This window comes from Bos indicus x Bos taurus, chromosome 9 (assembly GCF_003369695.1).
Source record: "Bos indicus x Bos taurus breed Angus x Brahman F1 hybrid chromosome 9, Bos_hybrid_MaternalHap_v2.0, whole genome shotgun sequence".
Lineage (NCBI taxonomy): Eukaryota > Metazoa > Chordata > Mammalia > Artiodactyla > Bovidae > Bos > Bos indicus x Bos taurus.
In genome coordinates, this window is record NC_040084.1 from 76,942,805 (window position 1) to 76,968,108 (window position 25,304).

Sequence of the window (25,304 nt, forward strand, 5' to 3'; positions counted from 1 at the left end):
ACACCTTTGTTCACTCCCTCCCTCAGGGTATTTCAGAGAGGGCATCTTACAGAGAAACCTGTGGAAACCTAGTCTCAGGGGAGATTGGCACTGAAGTGGATAGGTCTGAGGCAGTGATGGACACCCACTGGGTTCTTTGTTCTCATTATACGTGGGTCGTCAGGTTCTCTCCATCTCCCTTCCTCCCTCCCTCTTTCCTCTCTCTCACACACACAAACCAAGATTTCCAAAGTCTTCATGTACATCCTATTCATAGACTAAAAATTCAACCAAGAGAATATAACCACAATCTGTGTTAGGTAATACTGAAACACAGGAGTAACAAAGGTAAAAATAAATATAAATAAAAAATTTAAAAAGAAAACCACTACTGGAGCATGTGGGAAGAGAGGTACCTTTTTAATAAATACATAAATTATAGTTATTTAATTTAGAAACCACCAATAACTCCAGTGTTTCTGGAACGCAGACTTATCACCTCTAGAATCAGTTACATGACCTTGATAAAGGAGAGAAATTCCTTATTCTTTTGGGTCTTATGAGTTATTGTTATAATTAGTAAGGCCAAAGGACTATAATAAAGCATTCTTTGAATATTAAAATAATTATTTCAAAGCCTATATTAAGCCTTGCAAATTTTAGGCAAGTTATTGTATCTGAAATTTTGCCTAAGATATACACTGTCGTGAGTAATGTGTTGCCATGAAAGCTTTTGGATTAAAAAAATGAACTTTAGGTATTAGAATATTTGATTTACTAGATTTTGGCTCCTCTCCTGCCTCTTCCTCTTGCTAAACATTCAGACTGAGACTTTACTATGATTATCTAATCTTACCCATTCTTGGAAGTTCAGTTGCTGAAAATAAAGAGGAAGGAGACCCTCCTAGATTGTTCTAGTGCATATTTGGCTCTGAATTAAATGAACATTTAAATCTCGAAGATTTTCAGTTAATGTTGAATTTGGCTGGATATCCTGTGGTTATAACATCTTAAGCCTTTAAAAATACATGGGTTCTCAAATAGCGATATGCTTTTTTCCTGATTTTTTTCCCAACTAGCATTTTGTTATGACTCTCACTGTCTACATCAAACAAATTTTATGCAGTTTACAATGCTTATAGCATACGGTTGCCACCTACAAGTACTCTGTGTGCCTTAGCAGACAGCCACGTGCAACACTGAAGAACGATTTCTTGGATGAGTAGTAGAGAATCTTGCTTCTATCCATTTTTCTACTTTCAAGGTAGGACTGGGCTAGATGTTTTTTCTTCTTCCTCCCTTTCTCTCTTCCTTTTTCCTACCTCCCTCTCTTCTTATCCTATTTCTCTGTTGCAGTCTCTCTTTACTACAGATACAGTAATTCATGCTGTCAGTATTATTAGAGGTTCTTATTATGCAATGATAATGTCATACTCATGTAGACAACCCCAGGTGTTTCTAGCTTTTGCATCTCCTGAATCTTCACCTATTTTTCAAATCATTTTGAGTAGGAATCCATTTGTCTTTTGCTTTGTACTTCTGGCTGTACAGTATTCATTAAAGCAGAAAATGTGTTAGCTTGTACACCTTATCACTCATATTGAGACCCTGTGTAGGTTTCTGTTTCAGAAGAATAATAGCTTTTACTAAGCCATAATTGAGATGAGGGCTGAGTGTAATTTTCTGCTGCAAAGGAGAGGATTGGAAAGAAGGAGCAGAAGCTCTGAGAATTTAGACCACAAAAGTGACAGCAGGAGGTAGTGGGGAACCCTCTGGAGAGAGTGGTAGACACTCTCTCAGGGAGGCAACTGACGAGTTGGCAGGGTCATGTGAATATGGTCTCTTGAGACCTCTAGCTCAGAGTGGGGGAGGGGGGAGCGGGGATCAGAGCATAGCGTCTCAGTCTGAGGGCCCTCAGTGCCTCCACCCCCTAGTTCCCTTTCCCACTTCCAACTCTTTCCTTGTAGGAAGCTGCCTCACCACATGAGCACATTGCAAAGCAATGGGCTGAGTTGTGTAGGAGAAGCAGATGGAAGAGGTGAGCAGTCCACTACTGTGATTGTTCCCCCCCTTTTAGGGCCTCTTTTGGCTATCTTTGTGTCCACACACTCTCTATAGCCTTGCAGTCTAACTCAACTGCTGTTCTGTCACTTAATCCGTTGGCTGAATTTATTGACCTATCATTGGGTTACTTATTTTTACCCAACATTACATGGCCTAATATTTGTGTTCTGAACCTATTTCTGATTCACAGAACATTAATCTACTGTAGTCCCAAGTGCAAGTAAGAGATAATTTTTTTTGATTAGCATCTAAATATTTTGCATGAGAGAAAGCCAAAAAGAGGTAAGAGAAATGTGTATGCAATATTTGCTTGCATACATGTATATAAAATATGCATGCATATATGTGCATAGACACATATATGTATATATTCACACATATACATTATAAGCATACATACATATGCATATATTATTATATGTATATAATGTCTAACTGGAAACTGATCATCCATTTAACTTACTGTGGAACTTACTAAACTCTATGGAAATAAAGCATTACATTTTCAGTATTTATGTAGTGGAAGTCTTTAAACACCAAATCTTACTGTTGATTAAGAAATTGAATTCAGTACCATCTTAATGGCAAATTAATATAGATTTGCTATGCTGTATGTTTTGTTGTCATTTGCGAAAATTATACTATCAACCAACGTTAAACAGAAAAGCTCCAAGTCAATTATAAATTGAGAACAAATAGCAAAGGCTGCAGATACTTTACATAATATTTAAAACTGTATTGATTCTAATTAAGCCTCTTCCATTAGACCTCCCTAGCCCTTAATGCCTCCTTCAGGAGATAATCCGTTACCACGATGATGGAAAGTCAGGAAGAACAGCCTCCAAAGGCAGAGGAGTCTTAGTCTACTCCTTCCAGATTGGTGTCAGCCACTTTGGGCAGTGGGGGTCCACCTGAGGCCCCTCCCGGCAGCCCCTCTGCTGTTGGTGGGGGCTGTGTCATGGGCTCACATCCAGACTCCCTAGCTGGCAGGTGTGCTCCCACTGCAGGTGGTGGGGCGGAACATTTGGCCTCCATCACACATAAGAAGGTCTCAGCTGGGGGCTCCAGGGCTTGACCGGAAGTCGCTGCCTCAGGCTTCCGGGACTGCCCGTTCACTTCCATCACCGGTAGCGAGGCCTCGGCTGTGGGCTCCTGGGCCTGACCTGAAGCTGCCTCCGGCTTCCAGGGCTGCTCATTGGCCTTCACCACCGGTAGGGAGGGCTTGGCTGGGGCCTTCGGGGCCTGACTGGAAGCTGCTGCCTCTGGCTTGCGGTTCTGCTGATCAGCCGGTGCTGCACCAGGGAGACCATCGTCTTGGGCCTCAGCTCCTGTCTCTGCTCTCAGGGTAGGTTCTGTCTCACTGACTCTCTTGCCCTCAGCTTGAGGATTTGGGGGAGGCAGGGGTATTTCTGAATGGCATGCGGGACTCAGAGGAGCTTGTTCCAGCCCCCTGAGGGCCGTGTCGCAGTCCCCTGGAGGACTGTCGACCTCTGGGTGGATTTCTTTGGATACGTCAAGGGTTGACTCTGGACAATGCATTATCATGAAGGCCGCCGCGAGATTTTGCACAGCCTTGTGAACGTTGTTGGCTTCCTCTGCGTCAGCCTCTTCATTCACAGAGGTGTTTGGCTCGTCATCAGAGGTGTGCTGACCTTGATCATCCTTTTCAGGCATTTTTGCTTCTCTGATTTTTTTATAGAGTTCATTTCTCTCTTCTTGTAAAGCTCGACAGAGGTTCTCTAACCTTCCAATTTTCATCACGAAGCACTCATATTCTTTAGCTCTCAATGCTTTCTGTGATTTAAATACACACAAACAAAAGGGTAGGAAAAGTAAAACTGCCAGGTTTTACTGGAGTAAAGTAAAATGCTCTCTGGAGACAATCAAAATCATTAATCCAGGAATTTGTCTGTTAGGCTCTGACCACAGGGTGGTGGCTGAACAGATCCTTGGTCAGGGACATCACTTCTATTTTTGCATTATGTTGGAGACTTTGATAGAATTTTAATCCACTTTTTTTTTTTAAGGAAAGAAAGATAGCAAAGCTTCTTTCTGCTTCAGTCTAAGGCTTCTAAAAATCTTAAAATAGATGCATTTTCTGCTTCTAAGACTTAGAAGGAATAAGCAGAGGCTTGCGGCAAAATGACTGAGATGGACTGGGATTTGGCGGTCAGCAACGCCTTATCTGTCCCATAGATAAACGGCTATATGCTAATCCAGCAACTGTTTGATTTCTGTTTATGAATAATAAGCACATCTCTTTGGAATTGGTTGTAGTTTGGGATGAATTGTTAAAATAGTAATTATATCCAGAGAAAGTAACCACACTCTTTCATGATGCTGCTCAAACTATTCAGTTCTCCTTTTCTCTAGAAATGTTGGTGTGTTTGTGCATGGAATCATCTTACTTCTCCACCCCGCCCCCCCACCCTTCTGCTTTGTGCTACTCTGTACCTTTTAAGACTTTTTTTTTCACCTGTAAGCCCTGCCTCTCATGTTAAGGGTCATGTATCTTTGCTTTTTATGATCTCAAAACCTCCAGAGCCTGATGTAATATCAGTATTTAAATGCCTGTTGGAGGAATTAAACAATGCACATGCACATCTGTCTGTAAATTAGCACATACCCTGGGTGCTTGGGCTGGTGTTTTCTCTCAGTATGCTTGAATCAATTAATAAATTTATTCTGCATATGTTATGTGTCCGGCACCACGGAAATTCAAAGACAGGTAAAACACTCATCCTAGCTTTGAGGAATTCACAGTCCAGCAGGTGTGGTGCTGTCTTGGGCACAGCTTTGGAATCAACAAGTAGGCATGTGACTTAGGGTCACAATGCTCTTTGAGTCTGGACCCAACTCTAAATTACTTTTGCTCTGATTATTTTTTATTAGAGTATCATATACCACACCCTAGAAAAAACTCAGCTCTTCAGAGGTCATCATTTGTGCTATTAGGGCATAATTATTTTCTGAGTATGAATGTATTGACAAGGGATGATAAGCAAAGGGAAAAAGTTCCTCACCTCTTCAATCATGTCCAACAGAGCTTTGTTACAGTTCTCAAACCGAGCTTTCCATGTGGCTGTGTCCTTTTCCAGCTTCTTCATTTTCTTAGTGGTCTACAGAAATTATAGTGTTTTCATGTTAATTCTGAACAGTTAATATATCAGAGAAACTATCAGTTCCATATGTGACATCAAGAAAAAGTCCTTTCATTACTAGGTGCTGAAGCAAGCAAAAATCCAATGTCAAGGAATGAAGATTGAGTGGAAAGAGTCATGATTTATTTCTGAAGCATCTAAGTCAGTGGTGAACAAACTTATTTGCACCAGAGCCAGTTCAGGAGAAAGAAAACTACTTAAGTCCTTCCTTTTTTGTCATTGTGTTTTCTTTTGTTTAAAAGTAAAAATAACTTTATTGAGTTCCAAGAATAAGCTTGAAATTTAGATTATTTACTGTATTGAATGCAAGACTGTTAATGAGAAAGTTGGACCAGCTTTTTTGCTATTAAAATGTTGATAGTATCTGGGCACATTTGAGAAGTAGCCACAAAAAGGCAACTTTCAGTTTTCTCAGCTTTTGTATTTGCAGAGTGCAGTAAGATTCACAGAATGTGATTACATGCATTATTCATTTCATCCTTGAGACAGTCCCCCAAGGAAGGTTGTTTTCACCTCTACTTTATAAATGGGGAAACTAAGGTTCAGAGAGATGGAGTAATGATTCAGGTGAGTTTTCAGAGGAGTAGGGCTGGAGTCATTTCCATTTAATGCAACATATGCAGAGTGCCTGCTGGTGGCTAGGCAGAGGCTGGGTGTAGGGTATACAGAAATGAATAAAATGCAACCTAGCTTTTGCAAATCTGAAACTACTCTGCATTCCTGGTTATAGGATCTCCTCTCTGTTTGGATGATGGGAAGGACAGGGCTTGTATTCAGGGACAGTTACCCTGGATTAACTACACATGGTCACTGGTTGCTTCATGCTAAAAAGCCTAAGGTTGGGTCTGCTTGGAGGCCCAAGTTATTGGCTTCTGGGCTCTGTAGAGAAACTACATGAGCCTCCAGTGCTTTTTTATTTTCATCATTTCTTAACTGAGTTAATAGTTTATTAACTTTTTTAATGTCATCAGCCCCTTTAGGAATTTAATGAAATCTATGAAAAGTAGAGAAGGAAATGGCAACCCACTCCAGTATTCTTGCCTGGAGAATCCCAGGGACAGGGGAGCCTGGTGGGCTGCCATCTATGGGGTTGTGCAGAGTCGGACATGACTGAAGCAACTTAGCAGCAATAGCAGCATGGAAAGTGGAAGTGAAAAATAGATTCCAAGGGATTAGATCTGATAGATAAGAGTGCTTGAAGAACTATGGGTGGAGGTTGGTAACATTGTACAGGAGGCGGTGATCAAAACCATCCCCAAGAAGAAGAAATGCAAAAAGACAAAATGATTGTCTGACAAGGCCTTACAAATAGCTGAGAAAAGAAGAGAAGCTAAAGGCAAAGGAGAAAAGGAAAGATATACCCATCTGAATGCAGAGTTTGAAAGAATAGCAAGGAGAGATGAGAAACCTTCCTCAGTGATAATTGCAAAGTAGAGGAAAACAATAGAATGGGAAAGACTAGAGACCTCTTCAAGAAAATTAGAGACACCAAGGGAGCATTTCATATAAAGATGAGCACAATAAAGGACAGAAATGGTATGGACCTAACAGAAGCAGAAGATATTAAGAAGAGGTGGCAAGGATACACAGAAGAACTATACAAAAGAGATCTAATGACTCAGATAGCCGTGATAGTGTGATCACTCACCTAGAGCCAGACATCATCGAGTGTGAAGTCAAGTGGGCTTTAGGAAGCATTGTTTTCCTCTACGAACAAAGCTAGTGGAGGTGATAGAATTCCAGTTGAGCTATTTCAAATTCTAAAAGATGTTAAAGTGCTGTACTCTATGCCAGCAAATCTGGAAAACTCAGTAGTGGCCACAGGACTGGAAAAGGTCAGTTTTCATTCCAATCCCAAAGAAAGGCAATGCCAAAGAATGTTCAAACTACCTCACAATTGCACTCATCTCACACACTAGCAAAGTGATGCTCAAAATTCTCTAAGCCAGACTTCAACAATACATGAACCGAGTACTTCCAGATGTTCAAGCTGGATTTAGAAAAGGCAGAGGAACCAGAGATCTAATTGCCAACATCTGTTGGATCATGGAGAAAGCAAGGGAACTTCAGAAGAACATTATTTTTGCTTCATTGACTATGCTAAAGCTTTTGACTGTTTGGATCACAATAAACTGTGGAAAATTCTGAAAGAGATGGGCATACCAGACCACCTTACCTGCTTCCTGAGAAATCTGTATGCAGGTGAAGAAGCAAGAGTTAGAACTAGACATGGAACAATAGACCTGTTTCAAATTAAGAAAGGAGTACGTCAAGGCCGTATATTGTCACCTTGCTTATTTAACTTCTGTGCAAAGTACATCATGTGAAATGGCTGGGCTGGATGAAGCACAAGCTGGAATCAAGATTGCTGGGAGAAATATCAATAACCTCAGATATGCAGATGACACCCCCTTATGGCAGAAAGTAAAGAGGAACTGAAGAGCCTTTTGATGAAAGTGAAGGAGGAGAGTGAAAAAGCTGGCTTAAAACTCAACATTCAAAAAACAAAGATTATGGCATCCGGTCCTATCACTTCATGACAAATAGATGAGTAAACAATGGAAACAATGAGAGACTTTATTTTCTTGGGCTCCAAAATCACTGCAGATGGTGAGTACGGCCATGAAATTAAGACACTTGCTCCTTGGAAGAAAAGCTATGACCAACCTATACAGCATATTAAAAAGCAGAAGCATTACTTTGCCAACAAAGGTCTGTTTAGTCAAAGCTATGGTTTTTCCAGTAGTCATGTATGGATGTGAGAGTTGGACCATAAAGAAAGCTAGCACTAAAGAATTGATGCTTTTAAACTATGGTGTTGGAGAAGAAGACTCTTGAGTATCCCTTGGACTGCAAGGAGATCAAACCAGTCAATCCTGAAGGAAATCAGTCCTGAATATTCATTGAAAGGACTAATGCTGAAGCTGAAGCTCCAATACTTTGGCCGCCTGATGCAAAGAACTGACTCATTAGCAAAGACCCTGATGGTGGGAAAGATTGAAGGCAGGAATACAACAGAGGATGAGATGGTTGGATGGCATCACTGACTCAATGGACATGAGTTTGAGCAAGCTCTGGGAGTTGGTGATGGACAGAGAAGCCTGGCATGCTACAGCCCATTCGGTGGCAAAGAGTCAGACATGACTGAGCGACGGAACTGAACTGATGGGACTACACCTAAAGATGCAGTATGCATATCATTTTTTCTTTTTTTGCTAATTCTACTAAAAGTCTATAAATGAACTTCAGATAAAAATTTTTGCTCTAATATTTAACTTAATCTTAAAACTATTTAATTTTGAAATAATATTTTTCTACTCTAATGTTTATTCCAAATTAAAACTCTGTAATTAAAAAAAATTTTTTTAAATGGTTGAATCCTTTCTGGAATGGGAAAGTTGTAACTTTTAAGAAATGTTGACCTATTAAGTTTGCTTGTGAATGGTGAAATTTATCATATATGTTTGTGAAATTTTTTTTTAAAAGAATGTTTTCTACAACTTAAAAGAGGTTAATGCTAGTTCCTGTTCAGAAAAACAGTTCTGATGCTGATTTTGTTTTGGGAAAACAATGAATTAAATAAAATTTAAACATTATGTCCAATAATAAAATTAGCAACTTATATTTGTAAAAGTGGACTTCCCTGGTGGCTCAGTGGTAAAGAATTTGCCTACCAATGCAGGAGACATGGGTTTGATCCCTAGGTCAAGAAGATTCCCTGGAGGAGGAAATGACTACCCACAACAGTATTCTTGCCTGGAAAATCTGTGGACAGAGAAGCCTGGTGGGCTATAGCACATGGGGTTGCAAAAGAGTCTGACATGACTTAGCGACTAAAACAACAACAAACAATACAATTTGTAAAAGAGTTTTAAAAAGTTAAAAATCCTTAAAAACACACTAACTTATTTGAACTTCACAATCTTGTGACATAGGCAAGAAAAAATAGCATTTTAATAAGGGAGAAGTTAAGTGAATTGTTTACTGCTACTTGATGAGTAAGAGCATGCCCAGAATTTGAATTCAGACTTCTCATTAAAGATTGTCTTAGTTATATCATATTACATATATTCTCTTCTGAGAATATTCTATGAAATGGTATTTTCTACTCTAACATTCTGTTCTTGCATATTTGTATGAAAGTTTTTTTTAATCATTAGAAGATTTGATATTTTTATTTCAGCATAAACAACATAATATTATATTGCTAGCTCTTTTCTTTTTAAACCTCTCCATGGACTAGAAAAAGAAAATATTCTTCCTCAGGGTGAAAATGTATCCTGGTGTTTTTTGATTCTTCCTAAAATTAATCTGCCAGATATTTAACCAATAAAATACAGCCCAGATCTCATTTGCATGTATAAATGTTTCATTACTTCATGAAATGCACTGAAATATCTTAGTGAGAGAAAAATGAACCCAAAGGAAAATTGCCTGTCAAAATAGAAAATGTCAGTATTTCATGGGAGATAAGCAATACTCACTTTATCCATTTCTTGTTTGAAAGTGGCAAACACCTCATTGCTTTTTGTCAGTGTGCTCTGAAACTCTTCAAACCTTCCAGAGTAGAGAGTAAGCTGTAAACAGGGGAAAGAGTAGGTTTGTTTTAGGCCTGCTTTCCTGTTTTAGGAATGCTTCCAAAACAAAACCACCTGTCGTTGTTTGTTATTTGAAAAGGAAAATGATTTAAGAGAATTCTCAATACAATGTTAGTGATATGTTCAATTCTTTTTACTTTGCGATCAGCCTAGGTCAGTGAGTATGACTGAGGTACTTCTTTAAAGAAAAATGACATAATAAAATGTATCATCACCATTTCATTGTATCATAATTTTTACCAACAAACATTTATTGAGCTCTGACTGAACATAGCAAGGACTATTATGTACAAAAGCATTTAACCTGTATCTGCTGTTTTTGAGGGAATCCCAAAGACAACTTGATTACAGAACAGTGAACACAAAGTACCAAAGTAGTTAAGTACTGATCAGAGAATGAGATAAATGTGGCAGGTGATCATATAAGTCACATTTTTGTAGAGAAGGTGAGCCTTGGGCTTGGTCTTGAGGGAAGGGAGATATGGGCCAGATATGGACTAGGGATACTGCCATTATGTGGTTGTGCCATTATAAGCACGTGTCATTTCCCTTTTTGACATTGTGGTTTTGTGTGTTTTTGAATACAGTGTTCTAGCCAATAGCAGTTAAATGTTCCTTTTCAAGGAAATGAGTTTATTATACCAATTTTTAATAGAAATTATCATTGGAAGGACTGATGCTGAAGCTGAAGCTCCAATAGTTTGGCCACCCAATGCAAAGAACCAGCTCATTGGAAAAGACCCTGATGCTGGGGAAGATTGAAGGCAAAAGGAGAAGGCGGCAGAGAATGACATGGTTAGATAGCATCACCGAGTCAATGGACATGAATTTGAACAAACTCCTGGAGATAATGAAGGACAGGGGAGGGGCCTGGTGGGCTGCAGTCCATGGGGTCGCTAAGTCGGACACGACTGAGCAACTTCACTATCACTTTTCACTTCCATGCTTTGGAGAAGGAAATGGCAACCCACTCCAGTGTTCTTGCCTGGAGAATCCCAAGGATGCGGGAACCTGGAGGGCTGCCGTCTATGGGGTCACACAGAGTCGGACACGACTGAAGCGACTTAGCAGCAGCAGCAGAATGGTTCATTCTCACATGATTCAGAATAGCAGAGGTTTTACTGCAGTACATGGGCTTCCCTTGTGGCTCAGCTGGTAAAGAATCTGCCCGCAATGCGGGAGACCTGGGTTTGATCCCTGGGTTGGGAAGATCCCCTGGAGAAGGGAAAAAGCTACCCACTCCAGTATTCTGGCCTGGAGAATTCCATGGACTGTATGGTCCATGGGGTCGCAAAGAGCTGAGCAACTTTCACTTTACTGCAGTACACGAGAACAGTAAAATAACATAAATCCTTTCATAAGAAACAGATTTTCCAAAGAAAAATCAAAACAACAGCTCATCAGCATTTTGAAATCAGTCATTAACAATGTGAATAGGTGATAAATTTGGGGTAACTCTAGTGGCTTAAAAGTTTTCTCATGATTCCTTGCCATACAGACTGAAAAAGACTGGGTACCGTGTCATCAGGGAATTCACGGCCAGGAAAGCTTTCAGACACATAGTTCAAAGAACAACACAGTTAACCCTTGAACAAAGCAGGGGGTTAGGGGCATTGACCCTCCATGAAGTGCAAAATCTGTGTATCATATATAGTCAGCCCTCTGTATTCCCAGTTCCTCATCTCTGCAGTTCCCTATCCATAGATTCAGTCAATGTCAGATACTGCAGTACTATAGTATTTGCTATTGGAAAAAAAAATCCATACATAATCATCTTCACAGTTCAAATATGTGTTGTTCAAGGGTCAAAACTAACTCATTATGTGCAATGCACTCTTGACATATTCTGTTTAATTTAATAAATCTGTTTCATTTTCTCCACAGACAAGTGGCTAGGATTCACTAAGTTGATTTCAGGGTGCATGAATAAGTCAAGTCCCTCAGTTTGAGGATAAGCCCCTGTGGGACTGCCTGCCTGTGGGAATAACTATCCCAGCTGATCTTCACCTATCACAAAATCCATTCATTTGCATTTTGGACCCAGTCTCCTGTTAACTTCTTTTCCTTACTCTCCTCTTTCTTTTCCCAACTTTTCAGTAATTCCATTAGGATTACAGTGGTTGTATAGATGTGGTCTCCTGAGCTGGTCCTCCCACCCTCTCTTGCAGTCCTATAGCTGCAGGCTGCAGACAAGAGGGGAAGGCGGGCCATGTGTGCTCTGTTTCACCTGCGCAGCCTTGACAGGGGACTTCCCTGGTGGCTCAGCAGTAAGAATCCGCCTGCAACGCAGGAGACGCAGGAGACATAGGTGAGATTCCTGGGTCAGGAAGATCCCCTGGAGAAGGGAATGGCAACCTACTCCAGTATTCTTGCCTGGAAAATTCCATGGACAGAGGAGCCTGGTGGGGTACAGTCCATGGGGTGGCAAAGAGTTGGATATGACTGAAGCGATTGAGCATCCATGCATGCATGCTACCTTGACAAGATCAGCGGGAGCAACCACACCCTCCCCGGCCAGCTATCTTCTTCTTTGGGCTGAGTGTTCTTTTGATGTATAAACTGGGCGGATTTTGTTTTCCTCCTCTATGTTTTCTGTGTCATGGAGATGACAGATACACCAAAGTTCGAGGGATTAGTGTCTCACTTCATCACCACTTTGGCCTTTTTCTAGTGACCCTCAACTTTCTTGTCTTTTAAATTGGGTAAAATACATATAACATTCACTGTCTTAACCATTTTAAGTGTACAGTTCAATATTGTTAAGTAAATTCACATTGTGCAAATGAATTTCCAGAAATTTTCATCATGCAAAACTGAAACTCTGTAACCCAGTAAATGATAGCTCTCCATTTCTTCCTTTCCTTCTAGTGATTTTTTTATATCCGCTTTTCTTTCTGTTTGACCTTTTTGTCATAGGTGGCAAAATCTGTGTGAACTATACTTTTCTCAGGTAACCAACTCTGACACTCTTTACTTATATACTAACTAAAAATGTACACTTCCTGTTTCCTTTATGGATATTTGGTCGTATTTTCCTTCTCACTTTTATGTTGACATGATGCGTGTCTGATGTGTCATATTCCCTCTTTCACTGTGGTATATCAGAGAAGCATGGAAAGAACATCCAGAGGTCATCCTCAGGATTCCTACCAGAGGCAGAAATAGAAACAAACTACTCTACGGTTAGTAACAACAACTCCTGCTCCAATATTTCACTTTTAAATGGGCTAGGTGGCACATGCATTCTTTTAACTGAGCACAAATTTTGATTCCAACATCACAAGAGAAGACTCTACACATGGACATCACCAGATGGTCAATACTGAAATCAAATTGATTATATTTTGCAGCCAAAGATGGAGAAGCTCTATACAGTCAGCAAAAACAAGATTGGGAGCTGACTGTGGCTCAGATAATGAACTACTTATTGCCAAATTCAGACTTGAAGAAAGTAGGGAAAACCACTAGACCCTTCAGGTATGACCTAAATCAAATCCCTTACGATTATACAGTGGAAGTGAGAAATAGATTCAAGGGATTAAATTGGATAGACAGAGTGCCTGAAGCACTATGGACAGAGGTTCGTGACATTGTACACGAGGCAGTGATCAAGACCATCCGCAAGAAAAAGAAATGCAAAAAGACAAAATGGCTGTCTGAGAAGGCCTTACAAATAGCTGAGAAGAGAGGAGAAACTAAAGGCAAAGGATAAAAGGAAAGATATAACCAGCTGAATGCACAGTTTGAAAGAACAGTAAGGAGAGATAAGAAAGCCTTCCTCAGTGATCAGTACAAAGAAATAGAGGAAAACAATAGAATGGGAAAGGCTAGAGATCTCTTCAAGAAAATTAGAGACATTTCACGTAAAGATGGGCACAATAAAGGACAGAAATGGTAAGGACCTAACAGAAGTAGAAGATATTATGAAAAGATGGCTACGATACACAGAAGAACTATACAAAAGAGATCTTGCTGCTGCTGCTAAGTCGCTTCAGTCGTGTCTGACTCTGTGCAACCCCAATGACTCAGAAAGTCATGATGGTGTGATTACTCACCTAGAGCCAGACATCCTGGAATGCGAAGTCAAGTGCGCTTTAGGAAGCATCACTACAAACAAAGCTAGTGGAGGTGATGGAATTCCAGTTGAGCTATTTCAAATCCTAAAAGATGATGCTGTGATAGTGCTGCACTCAATATGCCAGCAAATTTGGAAAACTCAGCAGTGGCCACAGGACTGGAAAAGGTCAGTTTTCATTCCAATCCCAAAGAAAGGCAATGCCAAAGAATGTTCAAACTACTGCCACAATTGCCTTCATCTCACACACTAGCCAAGTAATGCTCAAAATTCTCCAAGCCAGCCTTCAGCAATACGTGAACTGTGAACTTCCAGATGTTCAAGCTGGATTTAGAAAAGACAGAGGAACCAGAGATCAAATTATCAACATCTGCTGGATCATGGAAAAAGCAAGTGAGTTCCAGAAAAAGATCTTCTTCTGCTTTATTGACTATGCGAAAGCCTTTGACTGTGTGGGTCACAACAAACTGTGGAAAATTCTTAAGGAGATGTGAATCCCAGACCACCTGATTTGCCTCTTGAGAAATCTGTATGCAGGTGAAGAAGCAACAGTTAGAACTGGACATGGAACAACAGACTGGTTCCAAATAGGAAAAGGAGTATGTCAAGGCTGTATATTGTCACCCTGCTTATTTAACTTCTATGCAGAGTCCTGTATATTGTCATTTGCTTATTTAACTTCTATGCAGAGTACTCATGTGAAATGCTGGGCTGAATGAAGCACAAGCTGGAATCAAGATTGCTGGGAGAAATATCAATAACCTCAGATATGCAGATGACACCATCCTTACGGCAGAAAGTGAAGAACTAAAGAGCCTCTTAATGAAAGTGAAAAAGGAGAGTGAAAAAATTGGCTTAAAATTCAACATTCAGAAAACTAAGATCATGGCATCCAGTCCTATCACTTCATGGTACATAGATGGGGAAACAATGGAAGCAGTGAGAGGCTTTACAAAATCACTGCAGATGGTAAGTGCAGCCATGAAATTAAAAGACATTTGCTCCTTGGAAGAAAAGCTATGACAAACCTAGACAGCATATTAAAAAGCAGACATTACTTTACCAACAAAGGTCCGTGTAGTCAAGGCTATGGTTTTTCCAGTAGTCATGTATGGATGTGAGCATTGGAGTATAAAGAAAGCTGAGTGCCGAAGAATTTATGCTTTGGAACCGTGGTGTTGGAGAAGACTCTTGAGAGTCCCTTGGACAGCAAGGAGATCAAACCAGTCAATCCTGAAGGAAATCAGTCCAGAATATTCATTGGAAGGACAGATGCTGAAGCTGAACCTCCAATACTTTGGCCATTTAATGCCAATGACTCATTAGAAAAGACTCTGATGCTTGGAAAGATTGAAGGCGGGAGGAGAAGGGGACAGCAGAGGATGAGATGTTTGGATGGCGTCACCCATGTGATGGTCATGAGTTTGAGTAGACTCCGGAAGTTGGTGATGGACAGGGAGCTTGGTGTGCTACAGTCCATGGGGTCACAAAGAGTCAGACACGACTGAGCGACTGAACTGAACTGACTGAAATTTTAATTACAAATGTTCATAGCATATATGAAACAAAGTTGTCTAGGAATTGTCTTAGCCAACTTAGGTTATTTGGCTTGGAAAGTAATCCAATTATTATTATAGTTGTAGAGAAATCTCCTCTCATCTTAAATAGATACAGTGAGGTCTTCTGAGATTAAAGACTGTGATTACCTGTCTTTAAGAGTTGACTCACTGATCTTTCCCCTTGGATAGTATTTTATGTCTGCAATGCTGTGCTGTGTTGATATTGCTGACTTTCCACATCTACTACCATCTTCAGCCTTATTGATCCAATGAACACTCTATTTGTAGCCACAGTTGTATTCCATTGATCATCTCTGACATTTACTCTATTGCCTTGGTTTGTATAATTGAAAGTCAGACGTCTCTTCCCTAAGTGAGAATCATGCCCCAGACTGGCAAGCTATTGTTTAGGACTGAAAAGTGACTTCCAGCTAGGAAAACACAATCTGTCCTTTATATTGTCTTTGCTCAGACCATAGAAATGGGGACTAAGACGTCTTCCTCCTACTAACCCACTCTTTTAATTGTCAAACCAAAGGACGTGTTTGAGTGCTTTGCAAAATCATCTGTGATAGACTTTGTTTAAGCTGGCTTGAAACTCAACATTCCAAAAACTAAGATCATGGCGTCCAGTCCCATCACTTCATAGCAAATAGAATGGGAAAAAGTGGAATCAATGGTAGATTTTATTTTCTTGGCTCCAAAATCGCTGCAGATGGTGACTCCAGGGATGAAATTAAAGGATGCTTGCTCCTTGGAAGCGGAGATATCACTTTGCTGACAAAGGTCCATCTAATCAAAGCTATTGTTTTTCCAGTAGTCATGTATGGATGTGAGAGTTGGACCATAAAGAAGGCTGCATGCATGCATGGATGTGTGTGAGCTCAGTCGTGTCCAATTCTTTGTGACCCTATAGACTGTAGCCTGTCAGGCTCCTCTGTCCATGGAATTTTCCAGGCAAGAATACTGGAATGGGTTGCCATTTCCTCTTCCAGGGGATCTTCCCAGCCCAGGGATGGAACCCGTGTCTCTTGCATCTTCTACATTAGCAGGTAATTCTTTACCACTGTGCCACCTGGCAAGCCCATAGAAGAGTGCTGAAGAATTGATGCTTTGAAACTGTGGTTCTGGAGCAGACTCTTCAGAGTTCCTTGGACAGCAAGAAGACAAAACCAGTCAATCCTAAAGGAAATCCATCCTGAATATTCATTGGAATGACTGATGCTGAAGCTGGAGCTCTAGTACTTTGGCCACCTGATGTGAAGAGCCAACTTACTGGAAAAGACCCTTATGCTGGGAAAGATTGAGGACAAGAGGAGAAGGGGATGACAGAGGATGGGATGGTTGTATCGCATCGTGGACTCAACGGACATGAGTTTGAGCAAACTCCGGGAGATTGTGAAGGACAGGGAACCTTGGGGTGCTGCAGTTCATGAGGTGGCAAAGAATTGGACATGACTTAGTGACTGAACAACAACAGACTTTGTTTTTCAAGGTTTAAACTTTAAAAAAATATAGTGTTGATACTTTTCAATAGAAGCTTGTTAAAGCATTATTACATGTAGGGATTCAGGGCCTCCATATTCTTCTTGATGTTTAAGTAATTATTGAAGTTGTGAAAATGCCTTGAAGACAAAAGAGATAGACAAGAGAGGGTCCTTGCAGAGAGAGCCAAGCACCATGGAAAGCAAAGTGATGAAGGAGGCAGGGTTAACTCAGTTTAGTACCATGCTTCTACAGCCCTGGAAATTCTCTGTGTTCATGAACTAGAGCTGAACAGGGTCCTGAGATCATCTTTTCCAGTGGTTCTGAAGCTTTTTGGTAACTAAAGAACTTCTTTGTCTCATCTATCAATAGGTGTGTCCTTAGCCATGAGATAAGAAAGCCTTCCTCAGCGATCAATGCAAAGAAATAGAGGAAAACAACAGAATAGGAAAGACTAGAGATCTCTTCAAGAAAATCAGAGATACCAAGGGAACATTTCATGCAAAGATGGGCTCAATAAAGGACAGAAATGGTATGGACCTAACAGAAGCAGAAGATGTTAAGAAGAGGTGGCAAGAATACACAGAAGAACTGTACAAAAAAGATCTTCATGACCCAGATAATCACTATGGTGTGATCACTCACCTAGAGCCATACATCCTGGAATGCGAAGTCAAGTAAGCCTTAGAAAGCATCACTACGAACAAAGCTAGTGGAGGTGATGGAATTCCAGTTGAGCTCTTTCAGATCCTGAAAGATGATGCTGTGAAAGTGCTGCACTCAATATGCCAGCAAATTTGGAAAACTCAGCAGTGGCCACAGGACTGGAAAAGGTCAGTTTTCATTCCAGTCCCAAAGAAAGGCAATGCCAAAGAATGCTCAAATTACTGCACAATTGCACTCATCTCACAGGCTAGTAAAGTAATGCTCAAAATTCTCCAAGCCTGGCTTTAGCAATATGTGAACTGTGAACTTCCAGATGTTCAAGCTGGTTTTAGAAAAGGCAGAAGAACCAGAGATCAAATTGCCAACATCCACTGGATCATGGAAAAAGCAAGAGAGTTCCAGAAAAACATCATTTCTGCTTTATTGACTATGCCAAAGCCTTTGACTGTGTGGATCACAATAAACTGTGGAAAATTCTGAAAGAGATGGGAATACCAGACCACCTGATCTGCCTCTTGAGAAACCTATATGCATGTCAGGAAGCAACAGTTAGAAGTGGACATGGAACAACAGATTGGTTCCAAATAGGAAAAGGAGTACATCAAGGCTGTATACTGTCACCCTGCTTATTTAACTTATATGCAGAGCATCATGACAAATGCTGGGCTGGAAGAAGCACAAGCTGGAATCAAGATTGCTGGGAGAAATATCAATAACCTCAGATATGCAGATGACACCACCCTTATGGCATAAAGTGAAGAGGAACTAAAAAGCCTCTTGATGAAAGTGAAAGTGGAGAGTGAAAAAGTTGGCTTAAAGTTCAACATTCAGAAAACGAAGATCATGGCATCTGGTCCCATCACTTCGTGCCGAATAGATGGGGAAACAGTGGAAACGGTGTCAGACTTTTTTTGGGGGGGCTCCAAAATCACTGCAGATGGTGACTGCAGCCATGAAAGTAAAAGATGCTTACTCCTTGGCAGGAAAGTTATGACCAACCTAGATACTGTATTCAAAAGCAGAGATATTACTTTGCCAACAAAGGTCCGTCTAGTCATGGCTATGGTTTTTCTAGTGGTCATGTATGGATGTGAGAGTTGGACTGTGAAGAAGGCTGAGTGCCGAAGAATTGATGCTTTTGAACTGTGGTGTTGGAGAAGACTCTTGAGAGTCCCTTGGACTGCAAGGAGATTCAACCAGTCCATTCTAAAGGAGAGCAGTCCTGGGTGTTCATTGGACGGACTGATGCTGAAGCTGAAACTCCAATACTTTGGCCACCTCATGCGAAGAGTTGATTCATCAGAAAAGACCCTGATGCTGGGAGGGATTGGGGGCAGGAGGAGAAGGAGACGACAGAGAATGAGATGGCTGGATGGCATTACCGACTCGATGCACATGAGTTTGGGTGAACTCCGGGAGTTGGTGACGGACAGGGAGGCCTGGCGTGCTGTGATTCACAGGGTCTCAAAGAATCGGACACGACGGAGCGACTGAACTGAACTGGACTGAGCCCACAAGATAACACTAGTATTAACTCATACACTAACTAGTCGTTAGCATTTTAATTAATATCATTGTTATCATTAGATTGTGAGTTTAATTAGGCAGGCATTTTTGGTTCTTTTATTGAGTAGTATATCTCTAACATGTAGAGCCATGTCAAGCACTTAGATGCTCAGTAAATATTAGTTGAATTAATTATGCTTATTATGGGGCAGACACTGAATTAAGTGCTTTGCATGCATAACCTGAAAACAAACTGCATATATTACATAGACTTATTTTCCTTTTATAAACTGAATCAACTATACGAATAGCTACCATCCATGCTGCTAAGCGAAGCTGTTATATTGTCAAAAACAACTACATTTTACACAGCAGCTGCTGCCTCATATGCTGTTATGTTTTGGAAATACTGAAAAGTAATAGGCTTCCAAGAGGTCAAAGGACTCCAGCTTGGGATCTTAGATACATTGCAGCATCCTTGTTTTATAGACCAGGAAGTTTAGGTCCAGGGAGGTTTAGGTGAATTGTACAGAATCAGACAGCTTCTCAGCAGAAGAGCCATCTGGTCCCTGGACTCAGCCCAGTTTTGAGGATTGAACAAGGAACACTGGCAAGTCTAGACCTTGGTTCCTTCTTTTTCAAACTTGAGGGAGTGGGAAATTAAATCATACCTTTCAGGTTATTAAAGGCCTGTTTTCTGATATCTGCTGAATGAAGCACTCTCTAGCCCAGAGTCTCATGGTATTAATGTATTCTTCATTTAGCATAGAAGAGTAGAGATTGCTTATAACAGATGTTGTGAACACTGAATAGCTTCAAGTACTGTCTGCTGTATACTTCAAGGCTTTGTGCTGTGAATGGGACAGAGATAGAGCCAGAAGCCCTGACTTGATGCTCTGGATTCTCCCCTCCTACCAACCCCTGCCCCCCTACAGTCAGGTCACACCTCCTTCCCCCTGCCTACTTCTGGCTCGGGAACTGTCTCTGCCTGCCACCCACCCCACACCGTGAAATGATGTGCTCTGTGACTGCCTAAAGGGTGATCTTGAGTTTGTAACTTTATAGTTTAATGTTTTAATTCTGAGTCCTTTGAATCTATTAATAGTGAAAAAATATATTTTTCAAATTTCTGTGTAATTAATATTTTAAAACTGTTTGGTATATTAGTGGGGAAACAAGTCATCATTGTGTTTGGTAAACACATTGGAAAAGTGTTCTTTAGGAAGGTTAGAAATCAAAATGTTATCTTTGTTTTTGTCTATGCAGTGATGTAATTTGTGATTTTGCTTCTTTTAAATTAAAAAAAAATGTACAAATATTCATTGAACTTGTTCATTCATACAATGAATAATTTTTTAATATTTACAATGGACAAGTATTCAGCAGTCAGAACATTAACATTTATAAGTGAAATATTCAAATCTTAAATTAATGCTGCCCTTTTTCTCGCTTTTGGTGAATTTTCACTGTGTGATTTTATAGTCCCTTTAGCAAGTGGGCATTTCTCCCAGCTGGGGAACTAGGACTCTGTGGCTCAGCCTGTGGCACGATGAGCAGAGCCCCAAGGGCCCCAGAAAGATGGGAGAAGTCTGGCTTTCCTCCAGAGCCAGCTGTTGCATAACCTTTATTTTTGAGCCTGCAATACGAATTCCTATAGTCTAATCAAAATACACTCATAACAACATGAAACCAAATAAAAATGATTTCTAACTTGTCCACCATTTCTAATCATTCAGCACTGGCAAGGCCAGCACGACTCTGTTTTGCTGACTCTATTTTTCTAATTTCCTTTTATTGTGAATAATATCAAACAAGTAAGGACATTTTCAGTATTGGGAATTATAGATGGTGCATTTGAACAGGTTCCATCAATCCTTACCTTCACAGGTTAATGGGGGAGGAGGGAGAGAGGACCTGTGAACAGATGGGTGAGGACCTGGCCACCAGCCTATCCTGGTTGACCCTCATTTGTATGTCAGCAGACCTTTTGACCAGAAGTTGTTGGTGCAGAGCATTTATTTTTCTTAGATATAACATTGTGCCTTTATTTTTACTTAAAAATAGTAAATATGAAGTTATTCTTCATTTCTAACTCCTGCCCCCACTTCCCCTCCCACGTGGAAGGCCTTGTGTGGACTCCCTTTGGTTCACAGCAAGGAAGACACACTGCATGCACTGTTGTACCCCTACTTCACCTGAGCCTGCAGGACTGTCTCTTGTTCCTTCAGCACTTTAGCCTGAAGTTTCCACTCTGCTGCCTGGTTCAGCAGCTGTAAGGAGAGAGAAGGCATGGAAAGATCGTCAAATTGTCTTTTAAATTACCGTTTATTGTGACTCCTGTGTAAACTTAATTGCTTGCTAAATAATCTTCTTAAGTAATTTTTGGGGAACTTTATAATCTCAGAAAACTAACAAAACAACTAGTTTTAAAGGTCTTATTCTCAGCTAAAAATTAGTGATTCTAATGGGAAGAAAAAACAGGAAAGAAAGTCTCCAACTCAAGCATGAATCACACAAAATTCTGGACCCCTCTGTAGCAATTCTGCCCAGCTATCATTCAACCTCTGCTTGAACATTTTCAGATTATCCTTACCTGGGGCATTGTTGTGAGCAACTGTTCCTTTGTATTAAACCTAACTGTTCAAGCAGTTAGTTATTGTTTTTTTAAAAAAAACAATAGTGCTAGAACTGGAAGACCTAAGATATTTAATTTGTAAAGCAGCTTGATTGGATAATCCTCTTGAGTTTTACAACTTTCTTCCAGTCTTTTATATCTGCTTGCATCCAACTTGACAATTTTTTTTTTTCTATTTGCCTACATCTAGGCTTTCAAAGCATTAAAGCATAGTTTTTATAGAAACAACTTTTTGACACTTATTTCATGAGTTTATATATTATTCTGTTGATTCACATAATGCAAAACCAAGGATAACTGGGAAAAGAGTTGGGAGCAAAGATCTGACTCTTGGTCTTCGCTTAGGCAACCATCTTCAGATACTGCAGAGTGGCTAACTCACCCCAGGATCCAACATGCTGTGGGCCTCTGTCAGTATGCTTACAGAGAATGGTGAACGTCATGGATAACCCAGTCAGTCAGTCAGGTGGCTGTCAGTTAAGAAGTTTCTATTTTATTTCAAGATAGGCTGATAGAAATTTTTTCCTTTTTGTTAATCCATATATTTAAAAAAATGTCCATTTTTGTTATTGGAACCAAAAATAATAAAATCATTATTTTTAAAAACTTGGAGGCATCTTTTCCCTTATCCGAGTTAGTCTTGACCTCTCCATTTATAAAAGGGGGTTATGGTACGGACCTAACAGAAGCAGAAGATATTAAGAAGAGATGGCAAGAATACACAGAAGAACTGTACAAAAAAGATCTTCATGACCCAGATAATCACTATGGTGTGATCACTGACCTAGAGCCAGGCATCCTGGAATGTGAAGTCAAGTGGGCCTTAGAAAGCATCACTACGAACAAAGCTAGTGGAGGTGATGGAATTCCAGTTGAGCTCTTTCAAATCCTGAAAGATGATGCTGTGAAAGTGCTGCCCTCAATATGCCAGCAAATTTGGAAAACTCAGCAGTGGCCACAGGACTAGAAAAGGTCAGTTTTCATTCCAGTCCCAAAGAAAGGCAATGCCAAAGAAAGCTCAAACTACTGCACAATTGTACTCATCTCACACGCTAGTAAAGTAATGCTCAAAATTCTCCAAGCCAGGCTTCAGCAATATGTGAACCGTGACCTTCCAGATGTTCAAGCTGGTTTTAGAAAAGGCAAAGGAACCAGAGATCAAATTGCCAACATCCACTGGATCATGGAAAAAGCAAGACAGTTCCAGAAAAGCATCTATTTCTGCTTTATTGACTATGCCAAAGCCTTTGACTGTGTGGATTATAATAAACTGTGGAAAATTCTGAAAGAGATGGGAATACCAGACCACCTGATCTGCCTCTTGCGAAATTTGTATGCATGTCAGGAAGCAACAGTTAGAACTGGACATGGAACAACAGACTGGTTCCAAATAGGAAAAGGAGTTCGTCAAGGCTGTATATTGTCACCCTGCTTATATGCGGAGTACATCATGAGAAACGCTGGGCAGGAAGAAGTACAAGCTGGAATGAAGATTGCCGGGAGAAATACCAATAACCTCAGATATGCAGATGACACCATCCTTATGGCAGAAAGTGAAGAAGAACTAATGAGCTTCTTGAAAGTGAAAGAGGAGAGTGAAAATGTTGGCTTTAAGCTCAACATTCAGAAAATGAAGATCATGGCATCCAGTCCCATCACTTCATGGGAAATAGATGGGGAAACAGTGGAAACAGTGTCAGACTTTATTTTTTGGGGCTCCAAAATCACTGCAGATGGTGATTGCAGCCATGAAGTTAAAAGATGCTTACTCCTTGGCAGGAAAGTTATGACTAAACTAGATAGCATATTAAAAAACAGAGATATTACTTTGTCAACAAAGGTTCGTCTAGTCAAGGCTATGGTTTTTCCGGTAGTCATGTATGGATGTGAGTTGGACTATAAAGAAAGCTGAGTGCCGAAGAATTGATGTTTTTGAACTGTGGTGTTGGAGAAGACTCTTTAGAGTCCCTTGGACTATAGGGAGATCCAACCAGTCCATCCTAAGGGAGATCAGTCCTGGGTGTTCATTGGAAGGACTGATGTTGAAGCTGAAATTCCAATACTTTGGCCACCAGATGCGAAGAACTGACTCATTTGAAAAGACCCTAATGCTGGGAAAGATTGAGGGCAGGAGGAGAAGGGGACGACAGAGGATGAGATGGTTGGATAAGCATCACTGACTCAATGGACATGAGTTTGGGTAAACTCCAGGAGTTAGTGATGGGAGGCCTGGCACGCTGCAGTTCATGGGGTCGCAAAGAGTCAGACACGACTGAACTGAACTGAACCTTTCTGTGACTTATATCTGCTGTTCTGCTAAATTGCTGCAGGAAAAGAGGGCATCATTTTAGTTTCTTGGTAAGATCGAGTTACTCCATGTCTGTCCCCTAGTCTCTCTCACAAGAATCTTTGCCTGATTGTTCCTCTGTTGTGCCTCATATATTAAATCCAAAGGTACTGATGTTCTATAGGAAGCATAGTTTACCTGAGGATAATTACATCTAAATAATAAATAAATGCTTTATTTCTTACTTTGAGAGCTAGATTGTAAATGGATTTAATAAATTAATCTTTAAGAGCACATGGAGATTTGATTGTAATTATGCAGTGCCCACCAGGTTATATTTTCCAAAATCCATTCTTTTGTTGTCATGTTTGAAAACCAAAGTTTAAAAAAAATTACTATTCTGACAAACTGAAGTGATTCCAGTCTGATTTTAGGTAAACGCAAGGCTTGTGATCAGTTGTTAAATGGCCAAATCTGAATGACTGGTTGGTTGTCTCTCCCCAGCAGCAGATACATGCTTTAACTCATGCCTCTGAAACACACCTCTGAGTGTGATGTACTATCACAGAGCTTGGGATCTGGGGACAGATGTACTGGAGATGTGGCCAGCATACCCCGGTCACTTAGCAGTGTGTGACCTTAAGCAAGTCACATATCCTTTTATGGGCCTCAATTCTCTCATCTGTTTTGGAGTGTTTAGGGTTAATAAGATATCAGTAAAAGATACCACTTGGTTTCTTAAACCAAAACTCAGGAGTCATCCTTGATTCTTCTGTTTCTTCACTGTCACCATCTTCCAGTTCAAAGCATGGCTTGTTGGTTTTATGTTAAAAACTTAACTTTTATCCATGTCCAGCTCTTCTTCTCCACTGCCACTTCCCCAGTCAAAGCCATCATCAGATCTTGCCCAGATTGCTGCCTAGCTGTCTTGCCCTTCTCTAGTTCACTTTCTACCTATCAGCCAAAGTCACTTTTTACAGATGCAAAGCAGATCCTGTCACTTCCTTTGCTAAAACTACCCAGTACTTTCCCATTATATTTAGAATAAAATTCAAACTATATGTCAAGCAATACAGTTTGCCCCTTGCTTACCTCTACAGTTTCATTTTGAAATTTTCTCCCATTGGGGCACCTACTCTTGCTACCCTGACCTCCTATTTCTGGAGGATGTCAAGCTGGTTCCAGCATTAGGACCTTCGTCTCTGCTACAGACACTGCTGCTGGGGCCCTCGTCTCTGACTCCCTGATCATCAGGAAGGGAGCAACTCAAGCATCCTCTGCTCCAGGAG

At 40.5% G+C, this 25,304-nt stretch overlaps 1 protein-coding gene across 3 annotated transcripts in view; it reads right to left on the reverse strand.

Moving 5' to 3' along the window:
- Positions 1-378: 378 nt before the first annotated feature.
- TXLNB (taxilin beta) overlaps positions 379-25,304 on the reverse strand; it is a 56,496-nt gene continuing 31,570 nt past the window's right edge. For 2 of the 3 annotated variants that reach the window (XM_027551714.1, XM_027551717.1), the window contains 4 exons: positions 21,289-21,363; positions 9,689-9,781; positions 5,067-5,162; positions 379-3,837 (listed from right to left, as the gene is read on the reverse strand). In XM_027551714.1, the coding sequence (XP_027407515.1) occupies positions 2,902-3,837; positions 5,067-5,162; positions 9,689-9,781; positions 21,289-21,363 (1,200 nt within the window). In that variant the 3' untranslated portion in view covers positions 379-2,901. The remainder of the gene's footprint in view (positions 3,838-5,066; positions 5,163-9,688; positions 9,782-21,288; positions 21,364-25,304) is intronic. The other variant, XM_027551716.1, reaches the window with a different exon arrangement.